General features: G+C 41.7%; 1 protein-coding gene across 1 annotated transcript in view; it reads right to left on the bottom strand.

The window, feature by feature from the left end:
- Positions 1-13,523, bottom strand: part of CEP290 (centrosomal protein 290) — a 3,346,332-nt gene that overhangs the window by 2,535,017 nt on the left and 797,792 nt on the right. The window contains exons 15-16 of the mRNA XM_044087863.1: positions 12,417-12,517; positions 12,235-12,322 (exon numbers count right to left, since the gene is read on the bottom strand). Coding sequence (XP_043943798.1) covers positions 12,235-12,322; positions 12,417-12,517 — 189 coding nt within the window. The remainder of the gene's footprint in view (positions 1-12,234; positions 12,323-12,416; positions 12,518-13,523) is intronic.

Here is a 13,523-nt window from a genome sequence, read left to right as displayed (position 1 = left end):
AAGTGTCATAAGCCTGCAGAATACAATTAGTAATCCATCTCGATAGTGTGACTTTAGAAACTGCTTTACCCAAAGCAAATTTAACAAAGGAGACGAACAGCTGATCTGATTGCCTGTGACCAGCTGTTCTGTGAATATAAAATCGTAATTGTCTATGAACATCCAAGGAATGCAATTTGTATTCTCCTTTGTTTGAGTACTTGGGAAAAAGCACAGGTAAGTTGATTGATTGGTTGATATTAGATTCTGAAGAGACTTTTGGAAGAAAAGATGGATTGGTCCTGAGGCACACCCTATCTGGAAAGAAGGAAAGGTAAGGCGGCTTGATTTGATAGAGCCTGAAGTTCAGACACTCTTCTGGCTGGAAGTAATAGCTACTAAGAAGGCAGTCTTCCAGGAAAGGTACTTCAGGTCTGTAGAAGCTGCAGGCTCAAGGGAGGAGCAGTAAGGGCTTGCAGAACTAAAGATAGGTCCCAAGGTGGTACAATCTCTTTGACTGGAGGCCTCAACAAAAAAATCCTTTAAGAAAGGTTTGCACAATTTCGGGTCATGAGGGAGCTGTCTCATGACCAATGTGATAATGAGAGATGGCTGCCAATTGTACCTTAATCGTGGAAGAACTTGCCCCTTGATAAAAGAGGTCTGTTAAAAAATCCAGCACTGCCGACATAGGTGCTGAAAAAGGATCCAAACTTTTCTGGACCGCCCAAATAGAGAATCTCTTCCATTTACTCCGATAAACCTGCCTAGTGGAAGGTTTATGAGCCACCACTAGGATGGCCTTGACAGTGACGAGATACCGGGAGTCCTAATCAAGGATGGAACTGGAGCAGCCAAGCTGTCAATTTCAGGATGCGTAGATTGGGGACCGAAATTCCCAGAGGGTGGGAGATGAGATCCGAATCGATCCAGAATCCAGGGTGGATTCACTTTGTGAGACCATACAAAGGGGAACCAGGGTTGACGAGGCCAGAACGGGGCAATGAGAATCATTCTGCTCCCCAAACTGTTGGCTTTCTGCAGAAGCCTCTGCATCAGAAGTAGTGGAGGGTAGGCATAAAGGAGACCAGGAGGCCAAGCATGCACCAGCGCTCTCGGGATTCCCCTGGTGGGGAAGCAGAGCAAAGAAATTGTCGATTTGGCGTTTGAGTGAGAGGCAAAAAGATCGCAACAGGGTTGCCCCAAGCGGCAAAAAATCTTCTTCACTACCTGAGGATTGAGAGACCACTCGTGAGGGGAAAGAATGATGCGACTGAGTTTGTCCGCAAGGATGTTGGATTTTCCCGGAATGTGCGTTGCTACAAGAAAGCGTTTGGTGGAAATTGCCCATTCCCAGACTCTCATGGCCTCTCGACAAAGGGGATAGGACCTGGTTCCTCCCTGTTTGTTGATGTACCAGACTACCGACATGTTGTCTGTGTGAATCGCAATAGTCCCTGAAGGAAGAACGTTGTGAAGTGCTTGCAACGCTAGGAGCACAGCCCTCATTTCCAGGACATTTATATGCAACGAAGTCTCTGTGGAGTTCCACGTGCCTTGGACAATCTTCCCCGCAGAATGCCCCCACCCGAGGCAAGAAGCGTCCGTGGTCACTGTGGCTCGGGAAATGCTGCACAAAAAGGTCTCCCTGTCAGAGGCTCCGGAGACCGAAGCCACCAAAGAAGGGAATCCTTGCATGCTTTGCTGACCGCTATCGGAGTGTTGAGAGGAACAGAGAGGGGACCACTGAACCTGAAGGGTCCATTGAAGAACCCGCATGCGTAAGCGCATGAATAAGCAGCGGGATAGCTGCCCCCATCGAACCTAGGGCCCTCGGCACCCAAGCTGCCGTCGGAAATGGCTGCAGGACCGCTGCGACATGACACTTCAGGTTGGAAATTCTGTCTGGGGTGAGGAAGGCTGCATTGACCTGGTGTTTAGCCTTCCTCCTATGAAATCTATAACTTGTGTGGGGTGCAGTAAAGATTTCTCCCAGTTGATAGTGATGCCCAGCCTTGGGGCTATATGAAGGAAGTAGTCCCTGGCTGAGCACAGAAGATGCCTTGATGATGCCGTCAGGAGCCAGTCGTCCAGGTACGGAAAGACCTGTAATCCCTGGAGCCTCAGGTGGGCCGCTACAACCGCTAGAACCTTGGTGAACACCCTGGGGCTGAGGTGAGACCAAAGGAGGACCCTGAACTGATAATGACTGGCTCCCAGCCGGAAGCGAAGAAACCTCCTGGACCATCTGTCCATGCGAATGTGGTAGTACGCGTCCTTGAGGTCGATGGAGCACATCCAGTCGTTCTCCCTCAAGAGGGGGAGTATAGATTGAAGGGTGACCATCCGGAACTTTTGCTTGGTTACTGACAGGTTCAGCAGGGAAAGATCTAAGATCGGTCTTAAGTCCCCCGTTTTCTTTGGCACTAAAGAACCTGGAGTAAAACCCTGACCCGGTTTGATCTGGGGGATGCACTGGATAGCTCTTTTTCTAGCAGCTGTCCGATTTCGATAGCTGCTGCCTCCCTTTGGTCGGGTGGAACATCTGGGAGGCTGCGAGATCTGGGAACTTTGTACAGGGGAATTGTATAACCTCTGGATATCACGCGAAGCACCCAACGGTCTGTTGTGATGGACTCCCAAGAAGTTAGGTGCCTCGAAAAACGCCCCCGACTGCCTCCAGAGAAGGACAGCTGGGCAACCCTTCAGGGCTGCTGCGTGGGCCTATCAGAGAAAGGTTCTCTGGACCCAAAGTTTCTAGGAGCCCCCCTGCCTCTAGGACGGCGACCTCCTGTCCTCCTCTGCCACGGAGGACTGGTTATCCGGAGCAAGTTGGGACTGCTGCGACTTCCGAACCACATCTTCTTCTGTCCCTTTTGGTTCTTGAGAAGGACCTCTGGGGAGCTGAGAAGCGGACTCCAGCAGACAGCGGCTTCCGGGCCTTCTCGCTCCGGACCAATGTGTCGCGAACAGTGTTGCCAAACAAGGCAGAACGATCAAAGGGGGCATTCGAAAGTCGCCTTGAAGGGCTCTGCGAAATCACAGTGGCGGAGCCAGGCCTGCCGCCTCATGACTAGGCGTGCTCGGCTGGCTCTAGCGGCTCCCTCGGTAGCGTGAGAAAGTAGCATAGATGTGTTAGAAACTGCTCTAAGAGTGGCGATTCGGTGGAGTATACCTGCTTGTCCTCACCGACATGGACTCTGGGGAGATGCAGCGTATTCTTTAATCAAATCCCGCTGCATCCTGATGACGTGTGCCATGTAGTTCAGCTCTCAAAGAGAAGGTTGCTGAACTGAAAACTCGCTTCCCAATGCGATCCATCGAGCGGGACTCCTTGCCCGGAGGATGCATAGAGGACTCTCCTGGGCCAATTCCTCTTAGTGACTGCAGCCATCATCATGGCATCTACTGGGGGCCTTTGCTCCAGTGAGTGCGGTCCGGAGGAAAGGATACGGTCAGGACGCTTGGGTACAGGCTCAACGGTGTCCGGATCCTTCCACGCTCTGGTGGATATAAGGTCCACCAGAGGGTCGGCAGGAGGGGACACCCAAGAGGCAGATGGGCCCGCCTCGAATGCCTCCAAGAACACAGACTCGTCTGAGGAGGCCTTGGGGGCAGACCACCCCCCCGATCCTCAACATTTCCATAATGTCTCCAAATGAGACGTCTTCAGGGGGTGACCTTGGGAGCCCTCCTTCATCCAAGTCTGTGTCTCGATAACGGACTCGGGAGTCCATGTGCCTCCTTGCACTTACGCTTCCGAGGTACTTCTTGGGGCTGTCCGAGGAGTACTCTTCCGCAGCTGGATGTTTCAAGGAACTACTTGGGACATCGAGGCGGGCTGTCCCTGGGACCGGCTGGTGGGAGCCTGGCCCAACTGCAAGGAGTGCGGGATGGAGCCGTGGCAGGGACCGGGGTCCGGAGTCCTCAACAGTGCCCTTTCCACTACGTTTGTATGAGTTTGGGAAGAGATGTGGCAGAGCAAATGATGGTAGAATCATCTGTGTATTGAACACGTTTGGCTTTTGGGATACAGTGATGAAAGTTATTAATAAAACTGTTAAATAGTAAGTGACCCAGGATAGAACTTTGGGGTACACCTGTTGGACAGTGAAGGTAGGAAGAGAAACAATTTTTCCACTTGACAGCCTGTTTGAGAGGTAACTGGAAAACCAATTGATGGAAGAGGAGGACAGGTTGAGAAGAGAGAGTTGGGACAGAAGTAAGTGATGAGAAATGGTGTTGAATGCTTTAGATAGCTGTAGGAAAAGGGTAGATATAATACTGCCTGAGTCTCGAGCACGCTTGATGATATCGAGACAGTACAAAAGGGCAGTGGTGGTGCATTATCCCGGTCTAAATCCATGCGAGTAGGGGTCAACAGATGATATTCTATAAGGTAAGGAAAGAGTTGAGAGTGAATGCATTTTTCAAGAACCTTAGAGATAGGGGAGAGAAGGGCTATTGGATGGAAATTGGAGATGTCAGTATTGTTGTCTCCTTTGTGTAGGGGAACGATAAAGGCTTTTTTCCAGAGAAGAGGTAAATATGATTCTTGAATGGAGTGATTAATTAGAATGCAGATGGGAAGAGCTATGCCATCAGCAGCTAGTTTGAGGAAGTAGGATGGTAGATTATCTGGGGCATTAGAGCATGGTTTTAATTTTTGTAGGAGTCTTTTTATAGTATTGACAGAAATGGGTTTGAATGTAAAGGAGGAAAATGAGTAGAACTGGTGGTTGTGGAGGGGGAGTTGTGAGTAGGAGACATGGTGGAAGCTGAAACATTGTTGGGGAAAGATGTGGTGAGCTTGGCTATTGAGTCTATGAAGAAGGAGTTAAATTGGGCAGCAATGATAAGATCTGAAGAGTTAGGATCTGAGGAAGGGTTGTCATTTCTACTAGGAGTGAGAAGGGAAGAGGTACTGTTTCAAAATTATTTGGGATTGGCTTTGTGATTGTTTTGAAGTTTAGAGTGGTAGGATTTATGATCAGTAACTATTTGTTTTTTTGCATTATTACGGAGTTGTTTGCCTTCAGTTAGGGAATTAGATGTATGGTATTTTTTGTAGTATTGCCATGATTTATCTTGGAGATGCATGAGGGTTATAGTTTCTTTGGGCAATTTTGTTTTTATCCTGTTTAGTTCTAGCAGGAGCAAAGCTGTTTAGTAGGTTAGTGAAAGAAGTATTAAAGTAAGTAACAGCGTTGTCAAGAGGAAGAGTTTTCTGAGGCTTCCAGTTTATATGTTTTAAGCAACCAGAGAAGGTTTGAGGATTAAAGTTTGGTAGGAGAGTTAATTAGTTGGGTGAAATTGTATAGATTTATGTTCTGAGTAGTAGAGGATGAAAGAATTGAAGTCCAGTTAATGTTGACATCACCTAGAAGTATTGTCTCATTATTTATGTTAGATGAGAACCAAGAGAGAGAATATCTTCAAGAACAGAGATGTTACTTCTAAGTGGAAATATGCATATCGCTATGCATATGTTTTTGTCGTTGTTAATTTTTAGGAGGGCCAGGGTTAGTTCAGCTGTTGCAAACTGGGGTATAGGGTTGGTGTGGGGGGGGGTCACTGTTAAAGAGGAGGAGAAGAGTAGGGTTACTTCACCCCCTTTCTTGTGAGTTCTGTCATTTCGTATGACTCTATAGTTAGCGGGAATGATTTCAGAGTCTTTCAAATGTGGTTTGAGCCAAGTTTCGGAAACAGATAAAATGTCAGGGTGGTTATGGGAGAGCCAAGCATGAAAGTTGGGTAGTTTATTGCATAAGCTTTGGGCATTAATTGTAGTAAAAAGGAGAGATTTATATAGAGAGAGTGAAGCTGGCAAGTTTGAGTTAGTACATTGGTTGACCAAGGGTCCAGGATTAGGGTATATGTCACTGGAAAGGAGGAGAGAGATGTGTTCAAGAAGTAGGAGTAAAAGGTCTTTAAATGGACTTTGAGATGGAGCTGAACAAGAAGAAGAATGTGGGATTTGGAATGTGAGGGATAGAGACAGTATTACACATATCAGGAAGAGGCTTCCTGATAATTAGGAGAGTATTACTGTAATGATGGAGATGAGAAGAAATACATGATGAGAAGAGAGATTCTTTTTTTTAGGTTAGGTGGAGGTTCTGTGAAGGGGGTAATATGAGAAGTTTGGGAGGATAGTAAGGTAGAGTACACGGTAGAGGAAGAACAGAAGTAGAATGATAAGTAAAGACTGTGCAGGTATGGTGTACATAATAACTGAGATTTAAGCAAGAAGAAGAGAAATATGGTGTAGCAAATAATTAGATAAATTAGTTTATGAAGGAAGATAGTGTGTCGGATGTAGTTGGGATGGTGTGAGGTTAGTAGTGTAAAGGAGGAGGATAATTGTTAAGTGTTGGTGTTTGGAGACAGATAAGATAGGGTGTTTTAAATATGGGAGTGGCTACTGGGGTATAACGCTCGATGTAGTGGGGATGGGTGGGAACAGGGGGGCAGGGTAGAGGAGCGGAGTGAGCCTGGAGGGTGAACGGAGTGGGCAGAAACAAAGACACCGCAAACAAAAACCAATCTACAAAATAGAAATCTCTATGGAAATATCACAGGTTAGTGCACAAACACTGATTAAAGTGAGTACTATTACAATAAAAATACAGGAACAATAATGTTTAAAGAGAATCAAGCTCTACAAATATAATTCAGTATAACGGACTTTGGGAGGGGGAGGACCTAATCCATAGCATCTGAAACCAGCGCACACACAAACAAATGTAAAAAAGATTATTTCTTGTCCTCCGTAACTATAATGATTAAAGTTCGTATTACATACACAAGCAGGCTGTTACACCACTGTACTAGTTGCCGCAGGGGACATTAAATTGAGAAAAATAGCTGAATGTAAAGGGACTGCAGGCTGTTTACATACTGACAACACATCCCTTAGAGTTCACCCAGTAGTTAGGGACTTAGGGACATACATAGATAGTAATCTATCCTTTGATCATCACGTCTACAGTGGTGAGGAAATCATTCTATGCTGCACAACTTATAAGCAAAGGTATGGCATCTAAGTCCAAGTATGTCATTGTTCCACTGTATTCGGCCTTCATCAGACCTATCACTGAGTACAGTGCCCCCTTTGGTACGTACTTAACCAGGCATATCCAACAACTGGAACGTCCACAAAGGTTCCTCACTAAAAGAATACAGAGCATAAGTAATGTGTCCTATGCTGACCGCCTCAATGCCCTATCCCTGTATTCTGTCTTTTACAGGCTTTTGAGGGGAGATCTATGTCTGGCATATAGGGCACTGTCAGACCCCACTCCGATGGACCTCCTGCATATCCGCATAACAAACAATACCAGAAGTACCCATTCTAAAGACTTAAACCTTGCCTGTGATATAAATACTACCTGCTGGAGAGAGAGGTATGTATCCCAGAGACTACCCAGTCTATGGAACAGTCTCCCCATCCATGTGAAGCAGAGTTCCTCCCTAACCCAATTCAAATGCAACTTGGACAATTGGATGGGAAACCGGAAATTCACCTCTGGTTTGGCACCTAAGTCTCTAATGCAAACAGGTAACCTGTAAATGGTTCATCTCCCAGGCCCATGGTTACATTTATCAAGGGTTTCAGAACATGTCAGAGATTCGGGATGCATGGCTAGGCTTACAAAAGGCCCTTGTGGTCATTAGCTTAGTAAACACCTATGAACCTATAACAGCAATAGTTAAAATCTGCCCCTATTCTTGGGCCTTTGCCCCCCCCCCCATTATTTAAGGGTTTGTCCAGATTTCTTGAGCTAAGAGATTGAGAGGTATAGGTATGTGTAATACCTAAAGATGGTAAAGATCCATCAGACACATCTTCATATAAACCCACTTCAATTTTATACCATAATTACAAACTGTTTATGTCAATTGCAGCTAAAAGAATTGCAAAGGGGTTGCCAAAACTGACAGATATGGATCAATGTGGTTTTATGGAGGGGAGGCCAAAATCTGACAACATTAATAAAACAATGATAATCCAGAGGGAAGCAGAATGTAAGAAAATACTACTGCTGTTAGTGGGTCTTGATGTTGAGCAAGCATTCGGCAGAGTAAGCTAGGATTTTATTAGTAGGGCAATAGAAGCATTTGCATTCCCTGATACAATAATTAGGTTAATTAGGAGGGTATAGGAGAGATTCCAGGCACAAATTAATGTGGCAGGGTTCCTTTCTAAGTTGTATCTGAACACAGGAACAAGGCAGGTTGTGTCCTCTTTCCCCTTTGTTCCCTTTGTTATTTGCTTTATATTTAGAGCTGTTGGCAAATAAAATAAGGAACTCAAAAATTCAAGGATATAATTGGTATAGTAATCAAGAAAAGTTGGCTTTATTTGCAGACAATATTATTTTGTACCTGATAATTAATTCCAGAAAAGGACATTTCAGTGTAGTGGAACATTTTGAAACAGTTACGTGTCTTTTCAGGATATAAAATTAATGAAGACAAAAAGAAGACTATAGCCAAAAATGATGTATCCACGCGTGAATTTGTTCAGGAATCCCCATATTTATTTGGACACAACAATATTAAGTACCTTATGTGTGTGGAATAAAAAAGGCTTTTGCTATGGCAGCTAAGGATACATAAGAAGAGACTAAACAAAAGATATTACAAAAACTGAGAAATGGGAAGTTCATGTTTATGGATAGTAAGATACAAGCAGTGAAAATGTTTTTAGACCTTTTAGTTTTATATACAGATCAGGCATATTTTTATCAACCAAAGGGGGAATGTGGTCAATACTTAATAAAAAGTTAAAGGAATTTATCAGGGAGGGGAAGAGGGCAAGGGTTAAGTGGGATAAGCTGATCCTTCCAATAGAACAAAGTGGTTTAGGATTTCCTAATTTGAAGGGATATTTTAAAGCTACACAATTAAGGCTCATATATAAGCAACCAACACAAGAAGATAGTTATAATTCAAAGTAAAATGGGATGATGATGATGATGATGAAGCAGGAGGGAAATTCAAGAAATAAGGAGATAGTGGGAGTTAGGATGCAAATCCTTAAGGAGAATAACAACAGTTATACAGAGTGTTATATTCATAAAGTAGCAGAAATTATTATAAGAACTAGGTCAACATGAGAATGGAGAAATATTTTGCTTATAGGGATGACTGACTACAAGTAGGATAGAGAGAGTAGGAAGGTCTATATCACATAATCGAACTTTTAAAAGTTCGAACATCATATGGTTGAGAGCATATGTTCGAACTCTTAAAAATTCGACAATCAAAAAAAAAAACATATGTATGTTCCCAAGTAAGCAACAAAGTCTAGAAGGTTTAGGATTTTTGCTTGGAAGTGTCTGCACAGGTAATTTTGTTTCCCCAAACAGACAAAGAAGTTTTCCTCAGGTAGATGGAAACTGTTGGGGGTGTGATGGGAAAGAAAGAGGTAACACAGCATATGTTCTGAGAGTATAATGAGTTAGCAGACTTTAAAACAATCTATAGAGTGCTCTGTCAGAAATATTGGGTGAACAAACTGGTGTAACTAAGGAAATGATTCTTTGGAGCTGGACACAGGATGTGAATTGCCTAGATAAAGTAAGGCCTTGTTACGTTTAATTCTGGTAGCTGCTAAAAATGCAATTATTACAAAATGGAAATTAAAGTCTAAACCAACTGTATTTGGAGTACTGAATATGTAACAGAGATAACAGAAGGGGAAGTGGTATCTATTGAAAACCAAAGGAACAAATTATACTGAAATAAATGGAAATTGTGGGAACAATACAAGTAGAATAATGTTCAACAGGAGGGGGAGGAGTGAGGTTTAAGGGAAGGCAGGAATTGAGCAATTTATGTAATGTTAGGCAGAAGATAATTTTAAAAAAGAACATATATGATGTATGGGACTGGAAACATGTTAATATTGTTTGTTTTCTTTTATATTAATGTATGTTTGCATATATCTTAAGATTTATTTAATAAAGGTGCTAAAAAGATATATTAGACCAATCTTAAAAGACAACAACATGTTTTGTATTTACAATGTTATTCAGTTGAAACTCCTAGAAAGAGTACAAAAAATTAATTGAATGGATTTTAGTACATAAAATTATAATTACAATGGCAAATGAAATAATCTCAAGTAATTTACAATTCATTACAGTCATATCTACAGTAAATTAATATTGCCTATAAAGACGTTCACAAGTCTAGACTAAAGTCACTCTTGAACATGAAAATATATAATTATATTCAAGCAAGAAGACACGAGGATATAGATGAGGACCAAACTGCATTATTCTTACTTAAAACAAACAATGATGATATTATGGAACACATTTCCAGTTGAGATTATACGCAGTGAGAATAGGTAATCCTTCAAAAGGCAGCTGGATTCATGAATTGCAAAAAAAGTGTTTTGACATAGAGCTCTTGGAGTCGTTCATTCCTTGAAGTCCACATGGCCTGAACACTGGTACACAACTTATGAACAGTGCACATTTTTCCAATTAAATTTTAAATTTACAGAACATGTCCTGTACAGTACATGTTGATTCATCCACTCCATTCATCTCAGTTTATCACATGCTAATATGTGACTGTAATTCACTTGCTGTATTTCAGAATGAATATAGATAAAACAATAATGACAATGATGTAAGATTTGCTTTGCCAGGAGGGAGAGTTGGGCTCCCTTTACTCTCATCCCTCTCAAACTGAAATACATGAACTTCAGGTCACACAGTATTTTTGTTAAAGTGATTTGTTCATATTTGTAGGTACACTGTAGCATTTAATGAGTTAAGTGCCATGATGTACTTGTATTACTTTCATTCTTTATTTATTTGAGCTGTTTTTAATAAAAATGCTTCATAAACCTTTTCATTAAACCAAGGCCTGAATAAATTTAGTGTATGTTATAGTGATGTCAATTGAAGAATAACGTGTGGTGCGTCTGTAGACTTTAACGGACACATCTCTGCACATGCTAGATGATGTGTCCATTAAAGCTGATGAATGCACTGCACTGTTCCACAAGTTAATGTCACTGATTTTAAAGTTTACTGCTTAGCCTCAATGACAAAATCATGGGGAAAGTGGTATTTTTTTTAAACTGATTATCAAAAAAGAAGCAATTGAAAATGAATGCTGATGGAGAGAAAATGCTGTCTGGCACATCATCCATTACATACTGAACAAATCTGTTTACATAAAATACTATTTTTAAGAGTATGTGTGTCCAGATGTTAGCATATATAATTTGAAAGGGTAGTGGAGACCCACAACAAATGTTACTTCCCTTTTCTTCACTGAAAATGCTTTAGTTTTAGTATATTTCTGCAATACTGAAGATGTGCACATTTGAAAAAAAAAATAGGATTAATGATCCAGAAACCGATGATCCGGGAGTCATTGATCCAAAATATACCCTCACTGTATGTGCAGCTCATTGTTTGAAGGACTGTATAAGGAACAACACAGAAGAAACACAAGGGATGCCTACTGTAAACAAATATAAATACGAAAAATCAAACAAAATGATGAAGCTGGGATGAGGTCAAGGGATAGAAGAAAGTAGTCCATCTTTGGTTGTATGCCATCAGTATTGGGGCTCAAAAATCAAATAACACAAAGAGGTTGGGTGGCTTAAATAGTAGTGACAGTCTCAAATGCACTTGTAGAATGTTCTTTAGTAACTAGGTCAGCTTAGCAATGCTAACTGTTGACTTCAACTAGTAAGGAAGTTGCAGGTTTACCAACACTTAGCAGTATCTTAGTAATTTCATAAATAATGCCATGAACTCCAGTCTTAGTTCAATTATCACTAATATTAAAAAAACAAAAACATAAATATGGCTTAGTGCTTTCATATCAAACCTTGAGATTTTTTTTTGAGAGAGCAGTCGTTAAAGAAGTGGGTTTGCAAGATTATGTGAATTACTAATGACTACCATAATGTTGTACCCTAGATCTGCAGAGGTTTGTGTTTGTGTGTCAACAATGATTCACTGTGTCTAATGTTTTTCTTTTTCTCCATGGTTACATGGCTGTGGAGTTGGTATATATAAGTTAGGGGGATTGGGAGGGTGAAGCCTCCAGATAGGAATGCAGAAGAGTTTGCTCCCTGCAAAAAATAGGTTTTGTATGGCAAGTTTGCAATGCATTGTAATTCGATGGAAATAGTTTCAATGAATTGCACAGTCAAAGAAAAGCTATGCTTACACGCGCGCGCGTGCACACAAACACACATACACAAATCATTACCTAAAGAAGCTGCCCTTTTCCCTTTTTCTTGGGCTAGCTTTCGAATATGTCTTTTTAAATCAATTCTTTCTTCTTCCAGGCGTTCAATCTGGAAAACATTTGGGGAAAAGTGTTTTGATCAAAGCATAAAATAATCACAAACAATAACTTTTTTTAAATTTTACTGTACATAAACATACTACCTCTTTTAGAAGAACCTGATTCTCAGCATAATACTGCTGCTGCTTCAGAGCTTTATTTTGCTTGAAAACAGTTATATCAGCCATAGATCTGGGATCAAGACCTACAAACAATCAGGCAATTTACAGCAGTTAAGTACTGTTAGTTTCAATTCACAGCTTAAAAGAATTAAGTACTTTCAATTTCAATTCAAAATGTAGTTTTAGATCATTCTTACAGAATTTTTCTCCAAAGTACAATGACAGAATAAAAGCCATTATTGTGTAGATGCAAATTTGTGTATGTGTATGCATGTACATGTAAATGTGAAAGACCACAAAACCTACAACTGGTAGGACTGAAGAGCAAAACAAAGTGAGTGTAAGGAAACCCTTAGAGGACTCCAAAATTCTCTTGCTAACTTGCCACCCTAGAAGCCTTGTGGTGCACACCTTACAGATAGCAAATTTTAAAACATTATAATAGCAGTTCACCCTTCCAGAAAAGAATAAGTTCTTTGATAACTCCTGAAGACCCCCACAAAGAGGAAGGCTCTGTCATCTCTCACATATGTAGCATCTCATCCATAGGTGCAACATTAGATGGTAGAGCTCTTGAAGATAAATGCCCTTTTTATTTAGATAGTAACTATAGTTCTCATGAACACACACAAAAATGAAAATGAACTTTTGGGGGAGTGTGGCCAAGATGCGATTAGGGTACTAGCACTTTTCTCCTGCTCTGCTTCTACATATATTGCTGACAGGAAATTAGAAGTTATGTACCTACCATAACGTTCCATGTTAGTTGTCTTCTCTCGCCTTCTTTCTTGCTGGATGTGTTCGGAGCCGATCCTTGGCTCCGACTCGGCACTTGCTAAGCTCAAGAGTCACTTTTACCAGCTCGAGGCAGCCCCATATCCCATGATGCAAGGCGGTAATTACCCAGATCTCGTTTGGTATCTAGAGGAAAAACTGCCTATAAAACTTTCCACTAAGGAAAGAGGAACAACTAACCTAAAAAGGCTGTAAGGGAAACCAGGTAATCAGAACAAGAACTATCTGGTGTCCAAGGAAGAAGAATCTTCCAGAGAAAAAGGGGAGATCAAGGTCTGTCCAGACTAGGGGGAC

This window comes from Protopterus annectens, chromosome 11.part0 (assembly GCF_019279795.1).
Source record: "Protopterus annectens isolate FY-2018-M chromosome 11.part0, PAN1.0, whole genome shotgun sequence".
NCBI classification, from domain to species: Eukaryota; Metazoa; Chordata; order Ceratodontiformes; family Protopteridae; genus Protopterus; species Protopterus annectens.
This window is presented reverse-complemented; position numbering and strand designations above follow the sequence as displayed.